We start from the raw sequence: 22,644 nt of genomic DNA on the forward strand, positions 1-22,644 counted from the left end.
GAATACAAAATGGTACAGCCACTTTGGAAGACAGTTTGGTGGTTTCTTACAAAATTAAGCGTACTCTTACCACACCATCCAGCAATCATGCTCCTTCAACTCAAAGATGTTGAAAACTTATGTCCACATAAAAACTTGTACACATGTACTTATAGCAGCTTTATTCGTAATTGTCAAAACTTGGGAGCAACCAAGATGTCCTTCACTAGGTGAATGAATAAAGAAACTGTATTATTTCAATCCAACAGAATATGATCAACACTAAAATGAAATGAACTACGAAGCCATTAAAAGACAGGGAGAAACCTTAGAGGCAGATTATTAAGTGAAAGAAGCCTATCTGAAAAGGCTACACACTGTATGATTGCAACTATATGACATTCTGGAAAAGGCAAAGCTACAGATATAGTATAACATAAAGATCAGTGGTTGCCAGGGGTTGGAGGAGGAGAGAGGGATGAATAGGTAGAGCATAGAGGATTTTTAGGGCAGTGAAAATATTCTGTATGATACTGTAATGATGGATACATGTCACTATACATTTGTCCAAACCCATAGAATGTACAATATCAAGACTGAACTGCAATGCAAACTATGGACTTTGGGTGATTATAATGTGTTAATGTAGGTTCATCAATGGTAACAAAAGTACCTCTAGTGGGAGATGTTGATAATGGGGGAGGCTAGGCATGTGTGGGGTTGGGGACATATGGGAAATCTTTGTACTTTCCTCTCAATTTTGCCGCAAACCTAAAACCGCTCTGAAAAAATAAAGTCTTTAAAAAATCCATAGTTTCCCTACACAAGAGCAAGCACATATTAAAAAAACCCATAGTATCAAAGGTTTTATTTGTAATAGCAACATGTCCCCAAACACCTTGAAAGAAACCTAAAAATAAATATATAACATTTTTATGGAGACAATAATGAATACTGAAAGATGTCTCCCCAAATAAATTTATAGGTTCAATGCAATCTCAACCAAAATTCCAATATTATTTTAAAATAAAATTTTATATGATGAATCTAAAATTCACATGAAAGGTAAATCAAGTATACATACTCAAGGCAATTTTAGATAAAAGAAGAATACAGGAGGGACTTAACTTACCAAATATCAAAACTGATTATAAAACTATAGTAATAAAAACATAACAGAATCCATGAAAGAGCAGACAATCTATAAAGAGTCTAAAAATGGAACTAGGCATATTTAGGGATTTCCTATATGATGAAAGTGACATTTCAAACCAATTCAGAAAAACTGACTTCCATAAATTGTACTGGGACAACTGGCAAGCCAAATAATAGAAACTAAGATAAATGCCTCCCTCATAGTGTTCAGAAAATTAAGTTCCAGATGGAATAAAAATATATTCTAAAATTAGAAGAAAATATAAGAAAATACTTTTAAGACCTTGGGATACAAACGGCCTTGTTAAATAAGGCACTAAAAGCAAAATCCATAAAGGAAAAGATGGATAAACATGACTGCTTCAAAATTAAATATTTCTATAAGATAAGGGTTATGTAATTAATAAGACAAGCAACAGATTGAGAGAAAATGTTTACAACATGCATAACAAAGGATTAACTGCATGCTAACACATATTTATGGAATCTAAGAAAAAATAAAAAGTTGTTCTGAAGAATGTAGAGGCAGGACAAGAATAAAGACACAGACGTGGAGAATGGACTTGAGAACACGGGGAGGGGGAAGGGTAACCTGGGACGAAGTGAGAGAGTGGCACTGACATATATACACTACCAAGTGTAAAATAGATAGCTAGTGGGAAGCAGCTGCATAGCACAGGGAGATCAGCTGGGTGCTTTGTGACCACCTAGAGGGGTGGGATAGGGAGGGTGGGAGGGAGACGCAAGAGGGAGGAGATATGCGGATATATGTATATGTATAGCTGATTCATTTTGTTATACAGCAGAAACTAACACACCATTGTAAAGCAATTATACTCCAATAAAGATGTTTAAAAAAAGCAAAAAACCCCCCAAAGGATTAATATCCGAATACAAACAATAAAAATCAATAATATACAAATAACACAATAGACAAATGCACAATGAGCTGTCGAGTCTGAGACGAGGAAATTCAAAGGGCCAACATACATATTAACATATGCACAACCTCACTAGCATTCAAATCATACATTTATATCAATTTTTAAAAACTGTAACAATTAAAACTACAGTGAAATAACAGTTTTCTACATATCCAATCGGTAAAAGTTAAGGAACATGATAATAACAAGTATTAGAACGAGTATGAAAAAGGGGTGCTTTATGCTTCAAATGGAAGCATGAATTGTTACAGTTTGGAAGGTGATTTGGCATCTTCAACATGCACACCTACTGATCCAGCACTTCCGTTTCTCTGAGGGTGCTTCTGATATTTATAGAACCTCCCTCACTTCTCTTTTAAGTCTTGGCTCAAATGAAAGCACATCAAATCAATCTTTCCTGACCACCCCCATCTCTCTCACATTTGTTGCATTTGTCCATTATACCTATCACTACATGACATTTTACTACATATATATATAGTAAACAAAGATATATATATATCTTTGTTTATTGTTTGTATCCTCTTGAATGTATATAAAGGGGACTTTATTTTGTCTACCCCTAAATCTAGAGCACAGGGTGTCTGGCACATGGAACCAAGGTAATATTCATGAATGTTTGCTGAAGTATGCAGAAAATCAGAAACAACCTAAGTGTCCATCACTCAGGGAATGGCAAAACAGTGGTATGTCCATTCTATGAATACAAGGCAATTCTTTAATAACATGACTCTATTTGTAAGGAAGCAGAAATATTTCCAGGACAAAATGTTACATGAAAATGATGAAGATGCAGAATTACTACAGCAATTTGTATAGTGGATTATCATACAGGATAAAGATATATATTTTCACATATGTATATAAATGTATGGGAAAATGTTGGAAGGATACACAATAAACTCAAAACAATGGTTACCTCTGGGGAGAGCAGTGGGTATAGGGCAGTAAAAGAGGGTCCAGCCTTATCTGGAATGCTTCTGTTCTTTAGAAGCTGAATATATTTATGTGTTACTTGTGTTATTAGATATTTCCTTTTGAAAGGTCAGGCAGCTTAATATTCATATAAATGTAAAGTAAGACAATTGTGAGTTTTTAGTTTACTTTTTTCAACACACCAGTAAATTAGGCCTAGGGTGTAATTTTATTCTTTTTAAGTTTTTAATATGATTATAATGTTGTCTGTACCATATAAACCACATTTACAAAAAGAGTCACAAGTTTTCAAGTTAATTTATCTTTTAAGTATATTTCATTTTAAAAGTTCACTTCTTTTACACAGAATATTTGTTCTAATTTTCTTCTCTGTAACTTTTATTTGAACACTTTTCTTATTAGTTACTTCCTGTTCAAATGTTTCAGCAATTTTCCAGTATGTTAACTCATTTCCTCCTGTTATTTACTTGCTTTTTTAATATTTTGGACTATCTGCCATGTTCATGGTTGCTGTCATTTTTCTGTCTCTTTGCCCAGCTGTTTGTTTACCCAGCTGTTGCTTCCTTTTCCTCTGTCAAAGAACATTGATTTTTGTGTTGATTTACTATACTTTCCTCCTCTGGACCTTCTCATCCTACAGGGGTGCCTCTTCCACAAGAAAATATTTTACCAGATTGCAAACAACACTTCATACCAAGCTATTCCCTTCATACATAGTACATATTAAAACGTGCCCTAAGAATGCAAACTTTAAAAAAATATTTGCAAGATGAAGCTTCCAAACCTAAACTGGGGATGTGGCTAAGAGGAGAGAAATTTAGGACAGGCCTTTCAGAGACGGATATATCTGAACTGAATTTTGAAGACTGAGCAGAAGTTGGCTATGTACATGGAACATGTACATAGAAAGCATTCCTGCCTGAGAGAGCAGCGTGGGCAAAGGCACAGAGGGGAGAGAGGAGGACTTCTGGAAAATGCAAATAATTTAATATGGTAGAGCTTTAGCACCTTGGGAGTAGCTAGCGATGAGGCTAGCTTGGTGCACAGGGCAGTATAAAAGATTGACTTACTGGGCTTCCCTGGTGGCACAGTGGTTGACAGTCCACCTGCCGATGCAGGGGACACGGGTTCGTGCCCCGGTCCGGGAAGATCCCACATGCCGCGGAACGGTTGGGCCCGTGAGCCATGGCCGCTGAGCCTGCACGTCCGGAGCCCGTGATCCACAACGGGAGAGGCCACAACAGTGAGAGGCCCATGTACCGCAAAAAAAAAAAAAAAAAAAAAAAAGATTGACCTACTGCCAATCAAGGTTGAGATTTTACTCATAAGGAAAAATGGAGAGCATTTTTCCTCTGTGAGGGAGATGATAAGGGTGTTCCCCCAGGGGCTATAGGAGAGGAAAGAGAAACTGACTTTGGTGACTGGGAGGACCAGGGCTTAACGTCACTAGAAAGCAGTGGTGAGGTCTAGGGGCAGTGTCCATGATGATTTAGTATGAATGCTGCACCAGTTGTTAGATCTGTGTCCCTCGTAGGTGCGAGGGTGTTTTCAATTCTGGTGGCTCCTCTCATCATGATATAAAACACAAGAGAAGGTGGTTTGAGGGGAGAGATTATTACCCAATTTTGGACCTTCTGAGCCCTGGACATAAGATCACCCAGAAGAGCAATGGCCAACATATAAAACACTGACAAACTATAGCATTTAAATGGTGGGCAAAGCGGGTAGAATTCTAGCAAAAGGTAGATGGGCAGCGAGGTGAGGGGACACCAGGAGAGTGTTCAATAACAGAAGAGAAAAGAGTTTCAGAAGTTTGTCAACAGTGCTAGATGCTGAGAAGAGATCTAGTGAAACGAAGATAGAAAATGCTACCTGGAGATTCAGTAACACACGTGTTTTCAGTGGCATCGGCTATTTTAGTAGAAATCAATTTAGATCATGGGTTGAAAACTCAAGTGTGTCCAGGGGCTAAGCTGATTAGGAAAATATACGCAGGGGCCAAGGACAGGACAAGAGAGAACGGATCTAGAAATAGAATGTACGTGTCCCATCTAAAGGATTTCAAATTAAAAAGAAAAAGAATGGCTAAGTTAAACAGTCATGCAGACCAGGTCTGGCCCGCTGACAACAAGTCAACCCTCAAAACTTAATCAAAATTCCAAATGACAATGAGACCATGAAACCACAAAATCCCTTTGAAGCAGATGAAAAAACAAATGTAGTAGATTTGGTCTCTTGTTTATGAAATTAGTGATAGTCTCAGATAAGAAATTGGAAGACCTATAATCAAATTACAGAAATAATCAACAAATTCTATTATAATGTTCTTGCTTAACACGTGTTATCTTATTTAAGCCTTGTAGTAACTCTATGAAGAGGGCATTATCTCTTTTCTGCTGAGGAGGAAATTGAGGAACAGAGCAGTTAAGTCTTTTAGAGAAGCTTCATAGCTGGAATGCATATAGTAGACTCCAGATTCCAACTCAGCTCAGTCTGACTGTGTAGCTTTTCCTTAAGGGGAAGATGTATGCCTCCCGCCCCGTATGAATTCACTCACCTGTGATCTGGGATACACTCCTTCTCACCTTCTCAGAGATCTGGTCCATGTTACCCTCTTTATCGCCTTTATCTTCATCCATTCACTTCCACTGGCCCATTTCCCCCATGTGAGCTCTTGGCCAAGTCTCCCTCACTTAAAACAAACTAACAACAAACAAACATTTTCTCAAAAGTACATCTTTCTCTAGCTGCTTCCTGATCTCTTTCTTTCCATGCATAGCTGATTTCTTCTTATCTCAAGTCACCCATACTCTCTGGGAGATTTCATTCACTTTCATTTCCCAAACTAGGACCCAAACTGGTAATGGGTGGAAAACACTATTTTAACAACTGATGCCAGAGTCCTTTTTGGAAACAGAATTCCCTTTGTTTAAGTGTAGAGGGTGCTTTGGGTGTTGAAGCTGAAATTCTAAGAGTATGTCCTGGGAGTAGAAAGGGAAATAAGTGATAACTAACCACTCCTGCATACGTAATTAATGGGAATTTGGGGGCGGGGAGAGCCAAAGGGTGAGATGAAGGGAGAAAGAAAAGAAATGAGGAGTAACAACATCCCAGGATACTAGAGAGTAGCGGTAACACACCAAGTGAGACCTTCCCAGTGACATGGTGGTCAAACACTTTTTTTTTTTTTTTTGCGGTACGCGGGCCTCTCACTGTTGTGGCCTCTCCCGTTGTGGAGCACAGGCTCCAGACACGCAGGCTCAGCGGCCATGGCTCACGGGCCCAGCCGCTCCGCGGCATGTGGGATCTTCCCAGACCGGGGCACGAATCCGTGTCCCCTGCATGGGCAGGCGGACTCTCAACCACTGCGCCACCAGGGAAGCCCCTGGTCAAATACATTTAAGCACAGAAATGTCAGATGTTCCATCTTTATATTCTTTGCTTGATAGTTTTTCAGTGTCTCCGCTCTCGTACCTCAAACCTTCTATACATTTTGCTACAGATGCATAATGCCTTTGGGAACAGTATTTTGGAAAAGTTAAGGAAAGAAAGCTTTAATCCATGTCTACACTGATGTGGAGCAGCAAGAGACCAGTCACAGGAGATGAGATGAGGTGACAAGTAAACTGAAGGAAACAGGTAATTGCAATAAACAATGATCATGTAAATTTAAGCTTATGGAAATTCCCCAAATATTGGGGACAGCATTGAACTCTCTGGCTGATACAGGATAGGAGTTGCAGGTCAGTCTGAAAAAAAATCTCAAGGGATAGGTTGACCTCTACTCACATCTAAATTCATGTTGATGATTTCCTGATCTCTGGCTCCAGCCCGGTACTCAAACATTCCAAAATTATGTGGCAGAATAGCATAATGGTTAAGAGCGTAAACTCTGAAGCCCTAACACCTACATTGGAATCTCCTCTCTAACACTGTGAGCATGGTTTAGTTTCTTCAGCTGTATATATTTCAGTTTCTTCATCTGTAAAACAGAGATATTAGTTGTATCTAGCTTATAGGGATGCTTTATCACATGAATTAATACTTGCAAAGTATTTAGAACCGTATCTGTCCCATTGTCAACACTCAATAAATATTAGCATTTATTATTACAACCAATAGACTGCTGGTCATTTCCACTTGGATTCATTTACACACTCAACAATTATTTATTGAGTACCTGTTATGTGCCAGGCGTTGTTCTATGCAATATAGGATAGAGCAGTGAACAACATCAACAAAGTCTCTGCTCCCTAGGATCCTTCATTTGAGTGAGAAGAGATACCCAATAAACAAAAATGAACATGATTTGGGGAGTTCCATGAAGAAAATAAAGTAGGAGGATAGGAAAGAGAGGGTGAGGTGTTGCTATTTTATTTAGAGTGACATTTTAGCAGAGGTCTAGAGAAAATGAGGCAGCAAGTCCTGTGGAGATCTGCAGGAAGCATCTCAAACTCAGCATCTTCCCTCTGTTATCTTTTGCAACAACCATATTCCTTAACTGAACAAATGGTACAACCATTCAGCAGTGACTGAACCCAGCCTTAAAACATGTATTCTTCCCCTTCTCACAGCTTCTGTACCCAACTGGTCACTAAGTTTCCTTTTTATAACATCTTTTGAGTGTACTTTCTTGTCTCTATTACTTACAGGTTGAGCCACATGAAACGGACATTTTACAGATCAAAAACAGTTGAACATGGGCATGTGCTCACCAAAACCATCTTGTTTTCCTCCAGAGCATGCAAGAGGACTACTTATCAGAATTCCTTGTGGCTGGGCAGAGCCATGTGATGTGTTCTGGACAGAACTGCTGTATGACACTTCAGCCTGGACCCTAAAATCTCTCTCCCCAATATTCAATATCCACCTGCCCTAGTCCTTCCTCTGTCAGTAACACAAAATAAAGCAGACACAGTCAAGGACCCTATGGCCCCAGGGGAATGGTGGAACCACTGGATAGAAGAAGTTTAGGTTCATAAATGACAGCACGGAGCAGAACCCTTCCTCTTCCTCAGGTGCCCTCAAATTACATGTGAGTGAGAAAGGATACTTTATTGTATCAAGCCATGAAGATTTGCAGTAGTTTTTTATAGCAATTAGCCCACCCTCACTAATGCATATCCTCAATGCCACAGTTTTATTTCAGATCATCATCAATCTTCCTCTGTATCATAGCAACAACATCCAAATTGATCTCTCAGTCTCCAACACATCCTTCTCAAGGCTCCCCAAGTCATTGTCCCAAGCCCCAACCTGACCATGTCAATCCCCCGTCAAGGAGGAGCTCTTCCATGGCTTGCCCTCAACTTGTCCAGGCAATTCTGGATAACCCCTGCCTACCTCTGCAGCCTCTCTTTTTTGCTATTGCTCATCAGCACCCTCTGCCTTTGCCCGGCCCAGCCCAACTGCCTGCTGTTCCTCAGATGGGCCATGCCCACTCACGCCTCCAAGCCATTGTACATGTTATACCTTCTGTCTAAAGTGAACACCCCCATTGCCCTGTTAATTCCTAGTGATCTTTCAGGAATCAACTCATGGCATCTGCTAGAGAGTTTTCCATGACCCCAAGCCGGGATTAGGTAGCTAACTTTGTGCCTTTTAGCACTTTAGTTTTATCAAGGTACTTACTACCTTGTCATGTAATTTTCTCCTTACGGCTCCTTTACTGATTCCTTCAAAAAAGGCTAATTCCTTTATCTTTGTATTCTCTAAGCCAAATACTGTGCCTGACACAGTGTAGGCATTCATTCTGTATAAATGCATACAGGAATGAGTGAATTTTTAAGCATTTTTGCATCTTTGTCACAGAATGCATTCCAAAATATGCTACAGGACAAAACACAAAATTTTTCCCAGGAAATTTTTTTTTCCCAGGAATACTAAGAAACTACAAGAGATACTTTTGATTGCCTTCACATTTGTCAAGCAACATCTTCTTTCACTGGTTTTTATGCAAACCATCCCCGCCTCACCCCAGTCTTAAACCAGAAAATGGGTAATTAGAAAATGAATAGCACTCTTAAATACAAATCTCTCATTAGAAGCTAGGTCATTTTCTTGTAAACAGAATATGATCATTTTCAACAAACATCAAACCCTCTAAGAATCATATAATCATTTTTCAATCTCACGAAGCATTTAGAAAAATTTCATTGTTTTTCGAGACAAATAAAACTGTGCTTGTTTTTCTGACCATAGGTGTTCTTCTTTTGTGGTTTCTCCCTTTTGTAGTTCTCAGAATAGCAATTATATTTATTTCTTTAAAATTCCATATGAAATTAAAGCCACAGTAAACTTTAAAAACAGGTATAGATTTATTTTAAGACATATAAAATTAGGTGAGGTATATTCTAATCTGTGGAATGTCACCTTTTAGGTAAAAAAATAGGGCAATGTTGGCACAAAGCAATAATCTTATATTTTAAAAAACAGATCCCATTTTAGAAGCCAATAGATATTACCATATTCGTATCTCACAAAAAATTTTAATATAGATGGTGGTCTCAAATGTGGCTTCCAATGGTAGAGAGGGTACTTGGAGAAGACTGAACATTCAGCCTCTTCCACAGGCAAACTACGCAACCTTAAGCAAGTTACTTCATCTCTTTATGCCTCAATTTTTCTCCTCTGGAAAAAATGGAGATAACAAGAGCACCTAGTTATACGGTTGCTGTGAGATCTAGGTGAGTTCATACGTGTGATGCACCTTGAATAGTGCCCGGCACATAAGAATTCTTATAATTTTTGCTTTAACATCATCATCACCACCATCATCGCCATGATCGCCATCACCATCATCATCATAATCACCATTATCATCATCATCACTATCAACACCATCATCATCATCACCATCATCAGCATCTTCACCATCACCATCATCATCATTCTTCCTCTCCTCTCTGCAAGAACAAGTAATGAGAAACCAATTCTTAATGAACTCTAGAGAAGTAGACATTACTGTCAAGGAAACAAGTTATAAATGAACAGAAAAGCCACTTCCTAGGCAGGATATGGCTAGCACGTGTTTATCCAGGCATTGCTAGAATACTGAAATGAGTATAACTGTACATTTGTCATTTTTCTTTATTTTGTGAAAAAAATTAAATATGTGACTGATATTCCAAACTATCAGTGAACACTTAGAAATAACAGAATAAGGGTCAGTGAAAATGGTCAATTTCATGTAGTTTGCCAGAGATTTATGGAGAGCAGAAAGGGACTATCAAAGAATCGTTTCTATAATAAAAAAGAAAAAAGCTAAATATAATCAAAGTTTTATAAGAGAATGATAACTCTCCAAAATATTATAAAATTATTTTATCACAAAGAATTTATCTGTGCCCTCCATAATGTAATATAAAACAATTAATGGAAGCATTTGCATTTGCATGAACATTTTTAATGTACTGGACATTTATTCTAGGTATCACATTTATTTAATGATATATTCCATTATTCAATTATTATTCAGTTTAGAATTTTGCCAATAAAATCATTATCATACATCTAAATTATATGTTTTAATGTTATTAGAGTCTCTATTTCTTTGATTACTTCACAATTGAAAGGTTGTGAAGTAATGCAAGAAAATATGCAAGAAAATAACTTGCATTTCTCTTCTGTGGCATAAACTCAACTCAAACTGAAAATGTGGGGAGGGTGTGAATGAAGGGATCCTTTTCCACTAGGTTCTGGAAAGGGGGTGGTGAGAGGGATGAGAGCCAGGAAAGAGCTGAGGACAAAGGGCACTTGCTATCACTGTGCAGCCCACTGACTGATCTGAAGAAATGGAAGAATAAATGTTCCACCTGCCTTTAGCTGGATGACTAGGCAGGTTGAATGCTTGATATTGCCTCAAAAATATGACTAATCTGGGGAGACCTCTTGATGAGAATTTTTAAAAATGAAATCATTATTAACTAATCATTTACAAATCCCAAAAGCCACTAGAGAGTGTATTTGATAATCATGGGAAAGCATATGGAAATATCTCACTAGATGTGCCACCTGTAACTTGCAAAGTCTACTTTTGCAGGCTGCCACAAGACACATCAGGGTGTCCATGACTCATCTGCAAAGAACACCCATTGCATTTGGTGTGGTCATTATATAGACAGGTCATTATCTCAAAAACGTAATCAACTATCAGATTTGACTTTCACTGAACCTTTCTAATCCATTTTTGGGTACGATCATTTGAGCATGCTACTTGGCAAACTTGCTCTGCTTCTGAAGATCAAGACAGAACGCTAGTTTGTATATAATTGCAACACGGTAGGTCTTAAATTGTAAATAAAAAGGTCTGCTTGAGAATTAAGCTCTATATAAACTCAACAAAATGATTCCTGAGATGCTTGGAATTTACAACTAACCAACCTCAAAAGCATATACTTAAGGAACAGAAGAATGAACTCCAAGGCCTTACTTACAACTCACATGGTGGGACATGGATCATTCAAACACCACAATGAGTAAACTGGACAGACTTATTTTTAAATAGCATTGAATTATGGTTTCCTCTTTACAAAACCAATACATAGTAATTCTATAATTGTAGAGAAATTAAGAAATGAAGATAAGCACAAAGAAGTGTGTTTGGCATATAGTAAATGTTCAGTAAATATATGCTGAATGATAGAAAGAAGGAAAAATAAAATAATAATCACACAATTCCACCAGAGTTGACCTCTATTAACATACTGATTTCCATCTTTCAACACACACACACACACACACATCCCTAAAAGCAGGATTGAAATTTACACACAACTCAGAACTCTCCCTTCTTTTTTCCCTCTACAGTTGCCTTCATCTTGTTCTGGTGTTCCCATTCTTACTAATGGAGAAAACCTTCCATTTGTCAGTTTAAAGTCATTCAGTGTCTTTTGAAGTAAAACAGTCTTTGGACTAAATGTTTCATCCATTTAAAATGCAAAACTCCTTCAGAGTTGGGGCTTCCCTGGTGGCGCAGTGGTTGAGAGTCCCCCTGCCGATGCAGAGGACACGGGTTTGTGCCCTGGTCCGGGAAGATCCCACATGCCGCAGAGCGGCTGGGCCCGTGAGCCATGGCCGCTGAGTCTGCACGTTTGGAGCCTGTGCTCCGCAACGGGAGAGGCCACAACAGTGAGAGGCCCGCGTACCACAAAAAAAAAAAAAAAAAACCAAATAGAAAAAAACCAAAAAACAACTCATCCAGAGCTGTTTTTCCTCTTTTCAGGAGGTCTCTCCTCCTACTCTTCCCTCTGGATCCTCATAAAATTGGTGGATCCTTTGGCCACCTCTAATGCACTGTAGTTTATCTTGTCTGGTCCTTGGGGTCTAGCTCTGGTGTCTCTGAGATATGGTCAGTATCTCTGGTTTTTTTGGACACCAAGCTGGCCACTAGTACTCAAGTCTGTGGTCCCCTCTGCTGTCCCGGTAATCCATGGTTGCCCTTCCCCAACCTTGGGCCTCTTCTTCTCTATCGGTACTCTTTTTTTTTTTGGCTGGGTCGCACGGCATGCGGGATCTTAGCTCCCCAACCAGGGATCGAACGCATGCCCCCCTGCAGTGGAAGAGTGGAGTCCTAACCACTGGACCGCCAGAGAATTCCCCCTCCATCGGTGCTTTTAATGTTTTTGTATCTTCCTACTGGAAATATGGAAATGTTGTGATTCTCAAAATATCACATGCAGGCTACAGAGAACTGGAGACATCATCTCAAGCCCACCCCTGGGCCCTCTCTTTTAGCCATTTTTTATTTACCTCCCAGCACCGAGATGGACTCCACTCGGGCTCCCAGTCTCCTTGGAGAGACACATAGTCCTTTCAGACACACACCCTGCTCATTCACACTATTAATACCCTAACTCTCTAATTTATATCATCACCTGGAAAAAAGAAGAGGAGGCATGAGGACAGATGGGGAAGAAAGGAAAAAGAGAGAGAAAACAGAAGAATAGGAAACAAAGGGACACCAGGAAGAGGAGGTAAATTAAAAGTACTGTCAAAAACAAATGGAAAGACAAAATCAAAAACTTGTGTGGTACAGAGTTTGAGAAACAAATAGAGAAAAGGAACAAAAATCATTTCACTTCTTTCCCTGTCACCGACTCCATTCTCCATCTGCCACAGTGAACCAAGTTGCAGAGGGAAATAGCAAAGTGAAGAAAGTAACTAAGAAGAGGAGATGAGGTGTGTCTCAGTTGCTCTGTTCAACTCCAAGGACTAATTATACACCCATTTCCTCTCACCTCCAATTCTTTCAAATCATGAACTGCAAACAGCCCCAGACAAACCTCGGTAGGCTGCAAAACAGTTGATTCTGTGGCTAGGTAAAAACAAAGGCTAAGAGTTAATTATATTACAGTTGTTGAAAACAGAACATCTATTTTTATTTCATGTTGTGATTCAAGTGTTAGTGGATTACATCAGCTTTTAAAGTAAACCGTCTTCCCCACTTACACTTCTATTAGATGTGCGGGCAAATAGCGACTCCTTCAATTTCTATCTGTCCTCAGTCACTGCCTGTCTACACTAGAAAGTATTTTGATAACAAATTTTATATGTTATATATACCCAGAAGCCATTCTCCTATCTCTCTAAACATGGTTAATACCAACCTTCTTCTCCCACTGCTCAAAAATGGAAAAGAAAGTTGAAAAAAAAAACAGAACAGCACATATATTGGAATCTTCTTAGTACCATGCTCTATAATCACAGTGTGTTAGGATAACAGACAAAATATATTTATAGGAAGGACGAATTTGGGGAAAAAAGTTCATTGACTTATTATATCTGTTATTGGATTAATTTATTTTTAACGTGAGAGTTTCTATCTTTCAGCATCATCCTGCAGGGGTTTCCTGGAACTAGGTGGGGCAGTTAAGTTCCTCCTTAGAATCTCTGAGAAAAGCCTTCTGCTAGGTCATATGCTAAGTTGGAAAAGCATGGTCCAGACAGATGTTCAGCAGAAGAAGGTGCCTCACAAGAAGGAACTGTAGAAAAAAAAAAAACAACAACTTTTTGCTCTTCTTGAGTAATTTTATTTCAGGAATCGATTTACATGAGAAAATCCTTAATTTTCCAGAAAGAATATCTCTAATACTTAAGGAGGAGAGAAATGATACCGAAGAGTTTATGTTTTTGTCACAGTTGGTAAAAATTATTCAAAATACCAAAGGAATTTTAATTAAAAGTAGAGCACTCTGTGTGAAAGAAAAGTAAGTAATATTATTGCTAGTTAACGAGGAAAAGACCATATACATACTGTCTTTCTGGGTTTTATTTTTCTTTGCAAGCAATTATTACAGCTCATTGATTTATTTATGACTGAGAACTAAAATTAGCTTATTTATATATTAATAGTAAATAAGTCTACATAGTAGTGATGGCTCATTCCATGTGTCAACTTGATTGGGTCACGGGGTGCCCAGGTGTCTGGTTAAATGTTATTTCTGGGTGTGTCCGAGAGGGTGCTTCCAGAGGAGATTAGGATTTGAATCCATCTGAGTAAAGCAGGTAGCTCTCCCCATCATCCAAGCCACTGAGGGCACGAATAGAACAAAAAGTCAGAGGATGGGAGAACTCATTCTCTCTGCCTGATTACTGTAGCTGGACATTGGTCTTCTGCTTTTGGATTGGGACTTAACACCATTGGTTTTGAGGCCTTTGGACGGGGAGTAGAACCTAACTATGTATTCTTGGTTCTCAGTCCTTCAAACTTGGACTGGAAATAAACCACCAGTTTTCTAGTCTCCAAGCTTGCAGACAGCAGAGGATGGGACTTCTCAGCCTCCACAGTTGCATGAATTGATCCTCTGTAATAAGCCTCTTCATCTATCTATCTATCTATCTATCTATCTATCTATCTATCTATCCTATTGGTTCTGTTTCTCTGTAGAATCCTAACTAATACAATAGTCATATACTTTAACATAAATAACATAAGACAAAGACATGCGCACGTACCTAAATTTATATCTAAACGGCTAGACGATGTTACCCACACTATTGTATCAGCAGGCAGAACTCACGGCTGCTCTGAAAAAGCCAAGTTTAGAGGGACATTAACAAGCTCTTTCTTATTTCTTTAAAGCCTAGAAGAGCAAAACAAATAGTCTGTTCATTCATGTCACTAATTCCAGCATTTATTTAACAAATGTTTGTTGACTTGTGATGGGGAATGAGGATTATAAAATTAATTATGGTCACTGTAGAAAAGGTAAAAGGTATACTTAAGAAAAAGAAATCCCTCATAGACTCATGCAAGTGCTGAATGCACTGGCATATTTCTCCAGAGTGTTTTGTCCCCTATATATTTTTCACAAGTTGAGATCTTACATATATCTTGTATTCCATGCTTTTTAAAAAAATGTTAAAGCAAAAGTATTTCCAAAATCATTTAAAGCCACTGAATGGGGACGTCCCTGGTGGAGCAGTGGTTAAGAATCCACCTGCCAGTGCAGGGGACACGGGTTCAATCCCTGGTCCGGGAAGATCCCACATGCCGCGGAGCAACTAAGCCCGTATGCACAGTTACTGAGCCTGCGCTCTAGAGCCCGCGAGCCACAACTACTGAGCCTGAGTGCCACAACTACTGAAGCCCGTGCGCCTAGAACCCGTGCTCCGCAACAGAAGTCACCGCAATGAGAAGCCCGTGCACCGCAACGAAGAGTAGTCCCCGCTTGCCACAACTAGAGAAAGCCTGCACACAGCAATGAAGACCCAACACAGCCAAAAATAAATAAATAAAATAAATAAATTTATTTTTAAAAAGCTACTGAATGCATTTCTTACATTTTGCATGTTTAGGGTGTGGCAATTATATCAACGTCCTCACATAGTATCCATTCCGACCTCTTTCTGTGCCTTCTGCTCAGAAGCTGGGATACTAAAAACTGCATTTCCCAGACTTCTTTACAGCTAGGGTTCCAGCTGTGATGTAGGTTCAGCCAATGAAATGCACCTGTGTGTCTTGAATTCTGAACTGAGTTGAATGAATTGTTTTTGAAATTTTTGTTGTAAAACATTTAATATTAACCTATAGTACAATGTAAACTTTTATGAAAAAAATTTAAAGTACACTAGATTTCTTCAGTAAATGATCACATAACTATCCAGGTGCGGTACAAGTTGGGGCACTGCATCCTTTGTGGATGGATTTCCTGTGGCTGCATCCCTCACAAGTCCTAAAAGAAAAATGGTTGTTAAGTGGAGCTCCTTGTTCGAGCACCAGATAACACTCCTGTGATTTTGCATTCTGGGGGTGATCACTCCTTCCCACACTCATTTTCTGTGACTTTTTCCTTGGCCTTGGCACCATTAGCAATTTTCATAAGGACTGTTCAGTTGAAGATTCTAGGTTCTTCTTAGCTTGTTTAGTTTTTGTTTTTGTTTTTAAGAGACAAATATTCTCCACTGGCCATCTCTTATCCAAACATCATAGTGAAGGCAAGCAAGGAGAAAGAAGTATTTGTTGCAGGAAATTCTGCAGAAGTGGAAGAAAAGACTGGAAGGGCCCCCACTGAGGCTGCAGAAACTCAACTGACTCCAATTGGGTGTCTTTGCTTGATCATTTCCTGTGGAAATGCAGCCAAATCTATAACTTCAGTCTTGAGAGTGCAGAATGAAACTGGAAACAAGTGTTTTTGTTTTAAAGTCAGATTCTGACTCAAGTAGCATGCGTCTGGAGCTAGCAGCTGACGTGTAGTTTCTCATTGTGGCAGATGGCTCCCTGCTCTGCCCTCTACTGATCACAGTAAGTTCTGCAGTGCGGCCTTTGGAGTCGTTCTCTGTTTCTTCAACGTTTCATCAACCTCCCAACGATTTTAAAATCCAGTTAAATCAATCCCTTTATGCTTAAACTACCTAGTATGGATTACATTCTCTACCATAAATCTCCAACAATAGAGTATTTGTAATTGTTCAAGATAATACTTAATTCTTTGATACCCCTCTTTTTTTTCTTGCTTTCTACTTTATGCTATACAGATCTCAAGATTACCATTGTAAGATTGACTTTCAGAGTGTTATTCATAATTCAAAAGGTAGGAACATTTTTAAGGTTCTTGATACATGTCAATTCTTCTGTTTTTCTAGAAGAAAAGATTGCACTAATTTAGTCCCCCATTATTCTCCCATAAGAATGTACAGTCATTGTTATCTTTTCTCTTTATTTTTGCTACTTCGATGGTTAAAAATAGATAACTTGCTATTTTAATGAAATTGTATTTAATTATTAATATTGTTGAATACTTACTCATTTCATGAGCCATCTGCATGTACTTCTTTGTGACTTTTCCACCTTTATATCCAATTATCTCCTGGGCTGTAATATTTTTCATATCTATTTACATACTATCTTTATATATGAAAAACATTTACCATTTTTCTTTTCATAGCTGATGTAATTTTCCCCTAAATTATCGTTGGATTTTCAACTTTATTCATGTTTTGGGCAAGAAGAAATTAAAAATTTTTGGAGTCAAATAATCACCCTCCTGTGGTTTCTGTCAGCACAGAGTATTCCATCCTCGGAACAAATAGGTATTCACATCAATGTTATTTTTTGTGTGGTTTGTTTCCTACGTTTTGTGTTCATTCTTATACTGGGTTGAATAGTGTTCATCCCCAAATCCTTGTCCACCCAGAAACTCAGAATGCAGCCTTATTTGGAAATAGGGTCTTTGTAATGTAATTAGTTACTCTGAAATTAGGTCATAGCAGATTAGGATGGGCCCTAATCCAATGACTGATATCCTTGTAAGAAGAGAAAACAGACACGGCCACACGGAAACACACAGGGAGAATGCCATGTGATGACGAAGGCAGAGATTGTAATGATGAGTCTACCAGCCAAAGATTGCTGGTGCCTCCAGAGGCTAGGAAGAGGCATGGAAGGATCCTCCCCTAGAGACATAAAGAGAGCATGACATTGCCAATACCTGGACTTCACATTGCCAGCCTCCAGAGCCGTGAGACGGTAAACCTCTGTTGGTTTAAGCCCCTCAGTTTATGGTCATTTGTTACTGCAGCCCAAAGAAACTAATACGAGGAGTATACAATTGGTTTGGGTATATGGTCTCAGATAAAATGTTTTATTTTTTTTCTCAAATTGCAGATAACTGGTCCAGCTGAAGCCAGCTCCTAAAGGCATGTGAGAGTCAATTGCACTTCTCAATTCCACACTGGCATCACACTGGTAGCTTGAAATTGGACACAGTAGCTGTTCTTACACCATGAACGTTGGCAAACTCTACAAATCATGTTGCTCCCCCACAGCCCTACAGGTGGTTTTAAAACACTGACCAGCATACCACTGGTCAGTCCCTACATTTTTAACAGCTTTTGGATTTTACTATTAGTACCTTATACTGCAAATTTCCTTGAGTATTTAGCACTCAGCTCTGGTATGTGTGTGTGCGTGCGTGCGTGCGTGCGTGCGTGTATATATATATATATATATATATATATATATACACGCACGCACGCACGCACGCACACAAACATATTATATAATCACGTAATTCAAGAAAGGTATTTGAGAAATATATTTTCTGAGCCCTTGTATTTTATATGAATAGACAACTTGGCTGGAGAAGGAATTCTGCTGTTCAAATCTCTGTACCTACTGTGACACTACTCCTGAAGTTCAATGATATGGAGAAGTCTTAAACCACACTTATTCTTACTCCTTTGTAAGTGAACCATGTTTCTCTGACTCGGTGCTTGTAGAATTTTTCTCTTTATCCTTGAAATGTAAAAATGTTGTCAGAATATGTCAATGGGGGTCTTTTCCCATTAAGTTGACCTTGGAATGTGACAAGGGCCTTTAATCTGTGGACCAGGTCCTGTTTCAGAAAAGATTTTTTAACATTTTTTTTTGATTGGGTCTAATGATTGCTTATTTTTGTTCTCTCTTGATTCTTCTTCAGAAAACCTGAAACTTACATGGCTCTCCTTTCTTTTTCCTCCATCTTATTTCTTTTTTAAAATTTCTTTTAATTTTTAAATTTTTATATTGAAGTATATATTTATTGAAGTATATATTTTTTATTGAAGTATATATATATATTATTTTCAGATCCCTTTCCATTAAGTTTATTACAGGATATTGAATATAGTTCCCTGTACTATACAGCAGGACCTTGTTGATTATCTATTTTATACATAGTAGTTTGTATCTGCAAATCCCAAACTCCTGATTTTTCCCTTCCTCCCCTCCATTTCCCCTTTGGTAACCATAAGTTTGTTTTCTATGTCTGTGAGTCTGTTTCTGTTTTATAAGTAAGTTCATTTGTATCATTTTTTAGATTCCACATATGTGTTATCATATGATATTTATCTTTGACTTACTTCACTTAGTATGATAATCTCTAGGTCCAACCATGTTGCTGCAAATGACATTATTTCACTCTTTTTTATGGCTGAGTAGTATTCCACTATATATATGTACCACATCTTCTTTATCCATTCACCTGTCAATGGACATTTAGGTTGCGTCCATGTCTTGGCTATTGTAAATAGTGCTGCTATAAACATTGGGTTGTCCTCAACCTTATTTCTTGTCATGTACATCTCTGTTTTTCCCCTCTACATTCAAGTTTAAATATTACAGACTTTACTGTCTGCACTCTTTGCTGCATCCAATGTGAAACATATTGCTTTCTTTGCAATTCTGCCTGCTCTCAGCCATCTCTGTTTTCATCTGTACTTTCAGCTCATTCTCTGTTCTCCTAAATACCCCTTGTACCCAGTGAGTCAATTCCTGTTAAGTACATCAAGCTAAGGTTTTGAAAGTTTTTTTCTTATTTCCTCCGGAAAAATTTTTTTCTGTTTTTTTTCTTCTGAGCCTTTAAGTCACTTTTCTCTGTGCTGCAGAATATTTGGGGAGATCTACACCAAATATTTTAAAATTATTTTCCATAAACAGTAAACACACATGCACGTATGCATGCACACAACCACTAACCTGATCCAGAACAATATCTGGCTGCAGAATGGGTGCAGGATGTCCTCTTACCCTCTTACTGGTCATTTAGGTGTTTGTACATTGTCTTTTTTGGATCTATTCCTAGAGAGAACGCTGGAGTGCTGAACCCTGACCTTGTTTCCACTGTCTTGTAAACATTCATCTCTTGTTTCTACTGGACTGAGGGGGGATGTTCCACTCCAACTGGCCAGTTGACTGACTGCTAGGAAGTCATAGGCAAGCTCTAGTTCTTCTTCAGTCAATGACAGAAGTAAAAATTGTACTTCAAGCTGCACTATTCTTAGGGCTCTTCCTCCCTTCTTCATCTTCCCTCTGTAAACATTTTCCTGAAGCTTTTACACATCTCAGCCTGCAAAGTGCTACTGTCTCTACCCATGTCAGCAAATGTATTGTGAAGTATGGTTTCCAAGTGGACGAAAAAGAGAACTGACAGGGAGAAGGAAGGGCATGACAATATCAGTCTAAAAAGAGTTCACATGGCTTTGGAATTTTTCTGTTTCTTGGCTAGTGGATAGAATGGGGTTGAGTCATAGTCTTTTCCCATCTTCTTCCCAGATTTCTGTGCTCCTCTGGTTCAGTAGGATTAGTTTAGGATTATGACTCTCAACTCAACGTTCTCCTCCCTACAGTTAGTGGAAATTCCATAAAGATGTTAGCATTTGATTTCCTCTTATCCTTATTTTTCAGTTACCATGTAGATTTTTTTGGTTCATTTATTTATTTATGGTGATTTAATTTAAAATTTGGAATAAAGTATTTCACCAGAATGGCACATATTAACTTATATGTTATATGTTAATATATGTTAATATGTTAATATGCAGAATGGCACATATTAACTTGCTGAAGATTCACTCTCTGTGTGTCAAACACTCTGGTTATAAAAAGATGAAAGAGATCGTGCCCAGCCTTTGGAGAGCTAAGCCTTGTAAGGGAAAATGAGGAGGACCATCCAGGCAGAGGGCACTCCATGAGTGCAGCAGTGCTGGTGAGCGCAGTCTCTGGGGAGTGATGAATGACGCTGGAGTCTGAGGCAAATGGGAGAGGTGGTGAGGGATGGATGATGAGCTGCAACTTCATTGAGAAAGTGATGGGGATCCAGTCAAGAATTTTCATTTTGGATTTCAGAAGATGTATCTGTACTGTAGGGGAAAACAGATTGAAGGAAGGTCTTAGGATACTGTCTGAGCTCTGACAAAGGCTCATCCTTTGAACAAGGGCAATGGCATAAGAAATAATGAGACAGTACAAAGTTAATGAATAATGTGAAAGTAACACTGTCAGGGCTTTACAGGTAGAGGATGAAGCCAGGAGGTGCAAGGAAGACTTAAAGGTTAGTCACCTCAGTGACTGGCTGGATGGGGCTAATAACTGTAATAGGGATACAGGGACAAGAAAGATGTGATGGGAAAGATCATTAATTCACCCTGGGGATATATTAAATGTGAGATACCTATGGGACTTCTCCATGGAGGCAGCCAGTGGACACATAGCTGTCTGAAGCCAAGAAGAGAATCGCGGTCTGGGACGGATCTACGCTAGTGGCGGTTATGGCTGATGGAGGAGGCTGTGGATGTTTTCCCCAAGAGAAGGCAAATCCAGTGAGAAAAAAAAAAAGAGAGAGAGCTAAGAGGTAACACTGGGAAGCACCAACATCAAGGAGGGAGGGTAGATGAAAGAAAAACCAGCAAAGGAAGCTAACAAGAAACAGGAAAAAGAGATGTGTTGGGACCCAAGGGAGCAAAGAATTTCAAGGGTGGGGAGAGGGATAAACTAGGAGTTTGGGATTAACATATACACACTACTATATATAAAATAGATAACCAACAAGGACCTACTGTGTAGCACAAGGAACTATATCCAATATTTTGTAATAACCTATAAGGGAAAAGAATCTGAAAAATATATATATACATATATTTATATATTTATGTATAACTGAGTCACTGTGCTGTACACCTGAAAGTAACACATCGCAGCACTGTAGATCAATTATACTTCAATTTTAAAAAAAAGAAAAAAATTTCAAAGAAGCAGAAAAACAAATAATAACTGAAAGCGCTTTATAATAACACAAGTGTTTCTAATCAGAAAACTTTTCCATCTAATGAGAACTTGTATTAGGAAGCCTCTGCCTTCTGGGCTTTTTAGCTATATCAGGCACAGGTTATTATCTAGCAAAGATTTGAGAAATGTAGCCTTTTTGTTTCACAGAATTTGTTGCAGTGATGAGCTGAGAGGTAACCCAAGAAGGATACAACTTTCCAAGAGCCTCTGGTCTTAGAAGACAGCAGTAGAGTTTGAATCCTGCCCTCTACGGGGCTTTGTGATACAGAAAAGTGGAGTCTGTTTCCCATTAGCTCTCCGAACGCCATCATTAATCTTGTGGGCAGCAGGGTCAGCTCTAAGAATAACTAGCCACATACATAGTGTGACATAAACAATACTAAAGATTCCTTTCCAATCAATTACTGAAAATACCTCCCCAGCCCCTACCCCTAAGACAGCCAAGGTGTCTGCAATTTCTCTAGTTAGAGAATTATTCTAATTTGCTAAAGCACTTCGATTCCTCCAGGTGGTTCCATAAAAACACTGAGAGGAGTAAAACATTAACTCATTATCAGCCATTAATATGTCAACAGAGAAACCTGT

General features: G+C 38.6%; 1 protein-coding gene across 5 annotated transcripts in view; it reads right to left on the reverse strand.

The window, feature by feature from the left end:
* ST8SIA1 (ST8 alpha-N-acetyl-neuraminide alpha-2,8-sialyltransferase 1) overlaps positions 1 to 22,644 on the reverse strand; it is a 150,973-nt gene that overhangs the window by 13,185 nt on the left and 115,144 nt on the right. Inside the window, exons 5-6 of one of the 5 annotated variants that reach the window (XM_060024422.1) lie at positions 13,253 to 13,329; positions 9,817 to 9,919 (exon numbers count right to left, since the gene is read on the reverse strand). The exons of 1 other annotated variant lie outside the window; for it this stretch is intronic. In XM_060024422.1, coding sequence (XP_059880405.1) covers positions 13,269 to 13,329 — 61 coding nt within the window. In that variant the 3' untranslated portion in view covers positions 9,817 to 9,919; positions 13,253 to 13,268. Of the gene's footprint in view, positions 1 to 9,318; positions 9,920 to 13,252; positions 13,330 to 14,989; positions 15,042 to 21,005; positions 21,135 to 22,644 lie in introns of those variants that run through there. 3 more of the 5 variants (XM_060024420.1, XM_060024421.1, XM_060024424.1) reach the window with 3 other exon arrangements.

The sequence above is a fragment of the Delphinus delphis genome, chromosome 11 (genome assembly GCF_949987515.2).
Source record: "Delphinus delphis chromosome 11, mDelDel1.2, whole genome shotgun sequence".
Taxonomy (NCBI): Eukaryota; Metazoa; Chordata; class Mammalia; order Artiodactyla; family Delphinidae; genus Delphinus; species Delphinus delphis.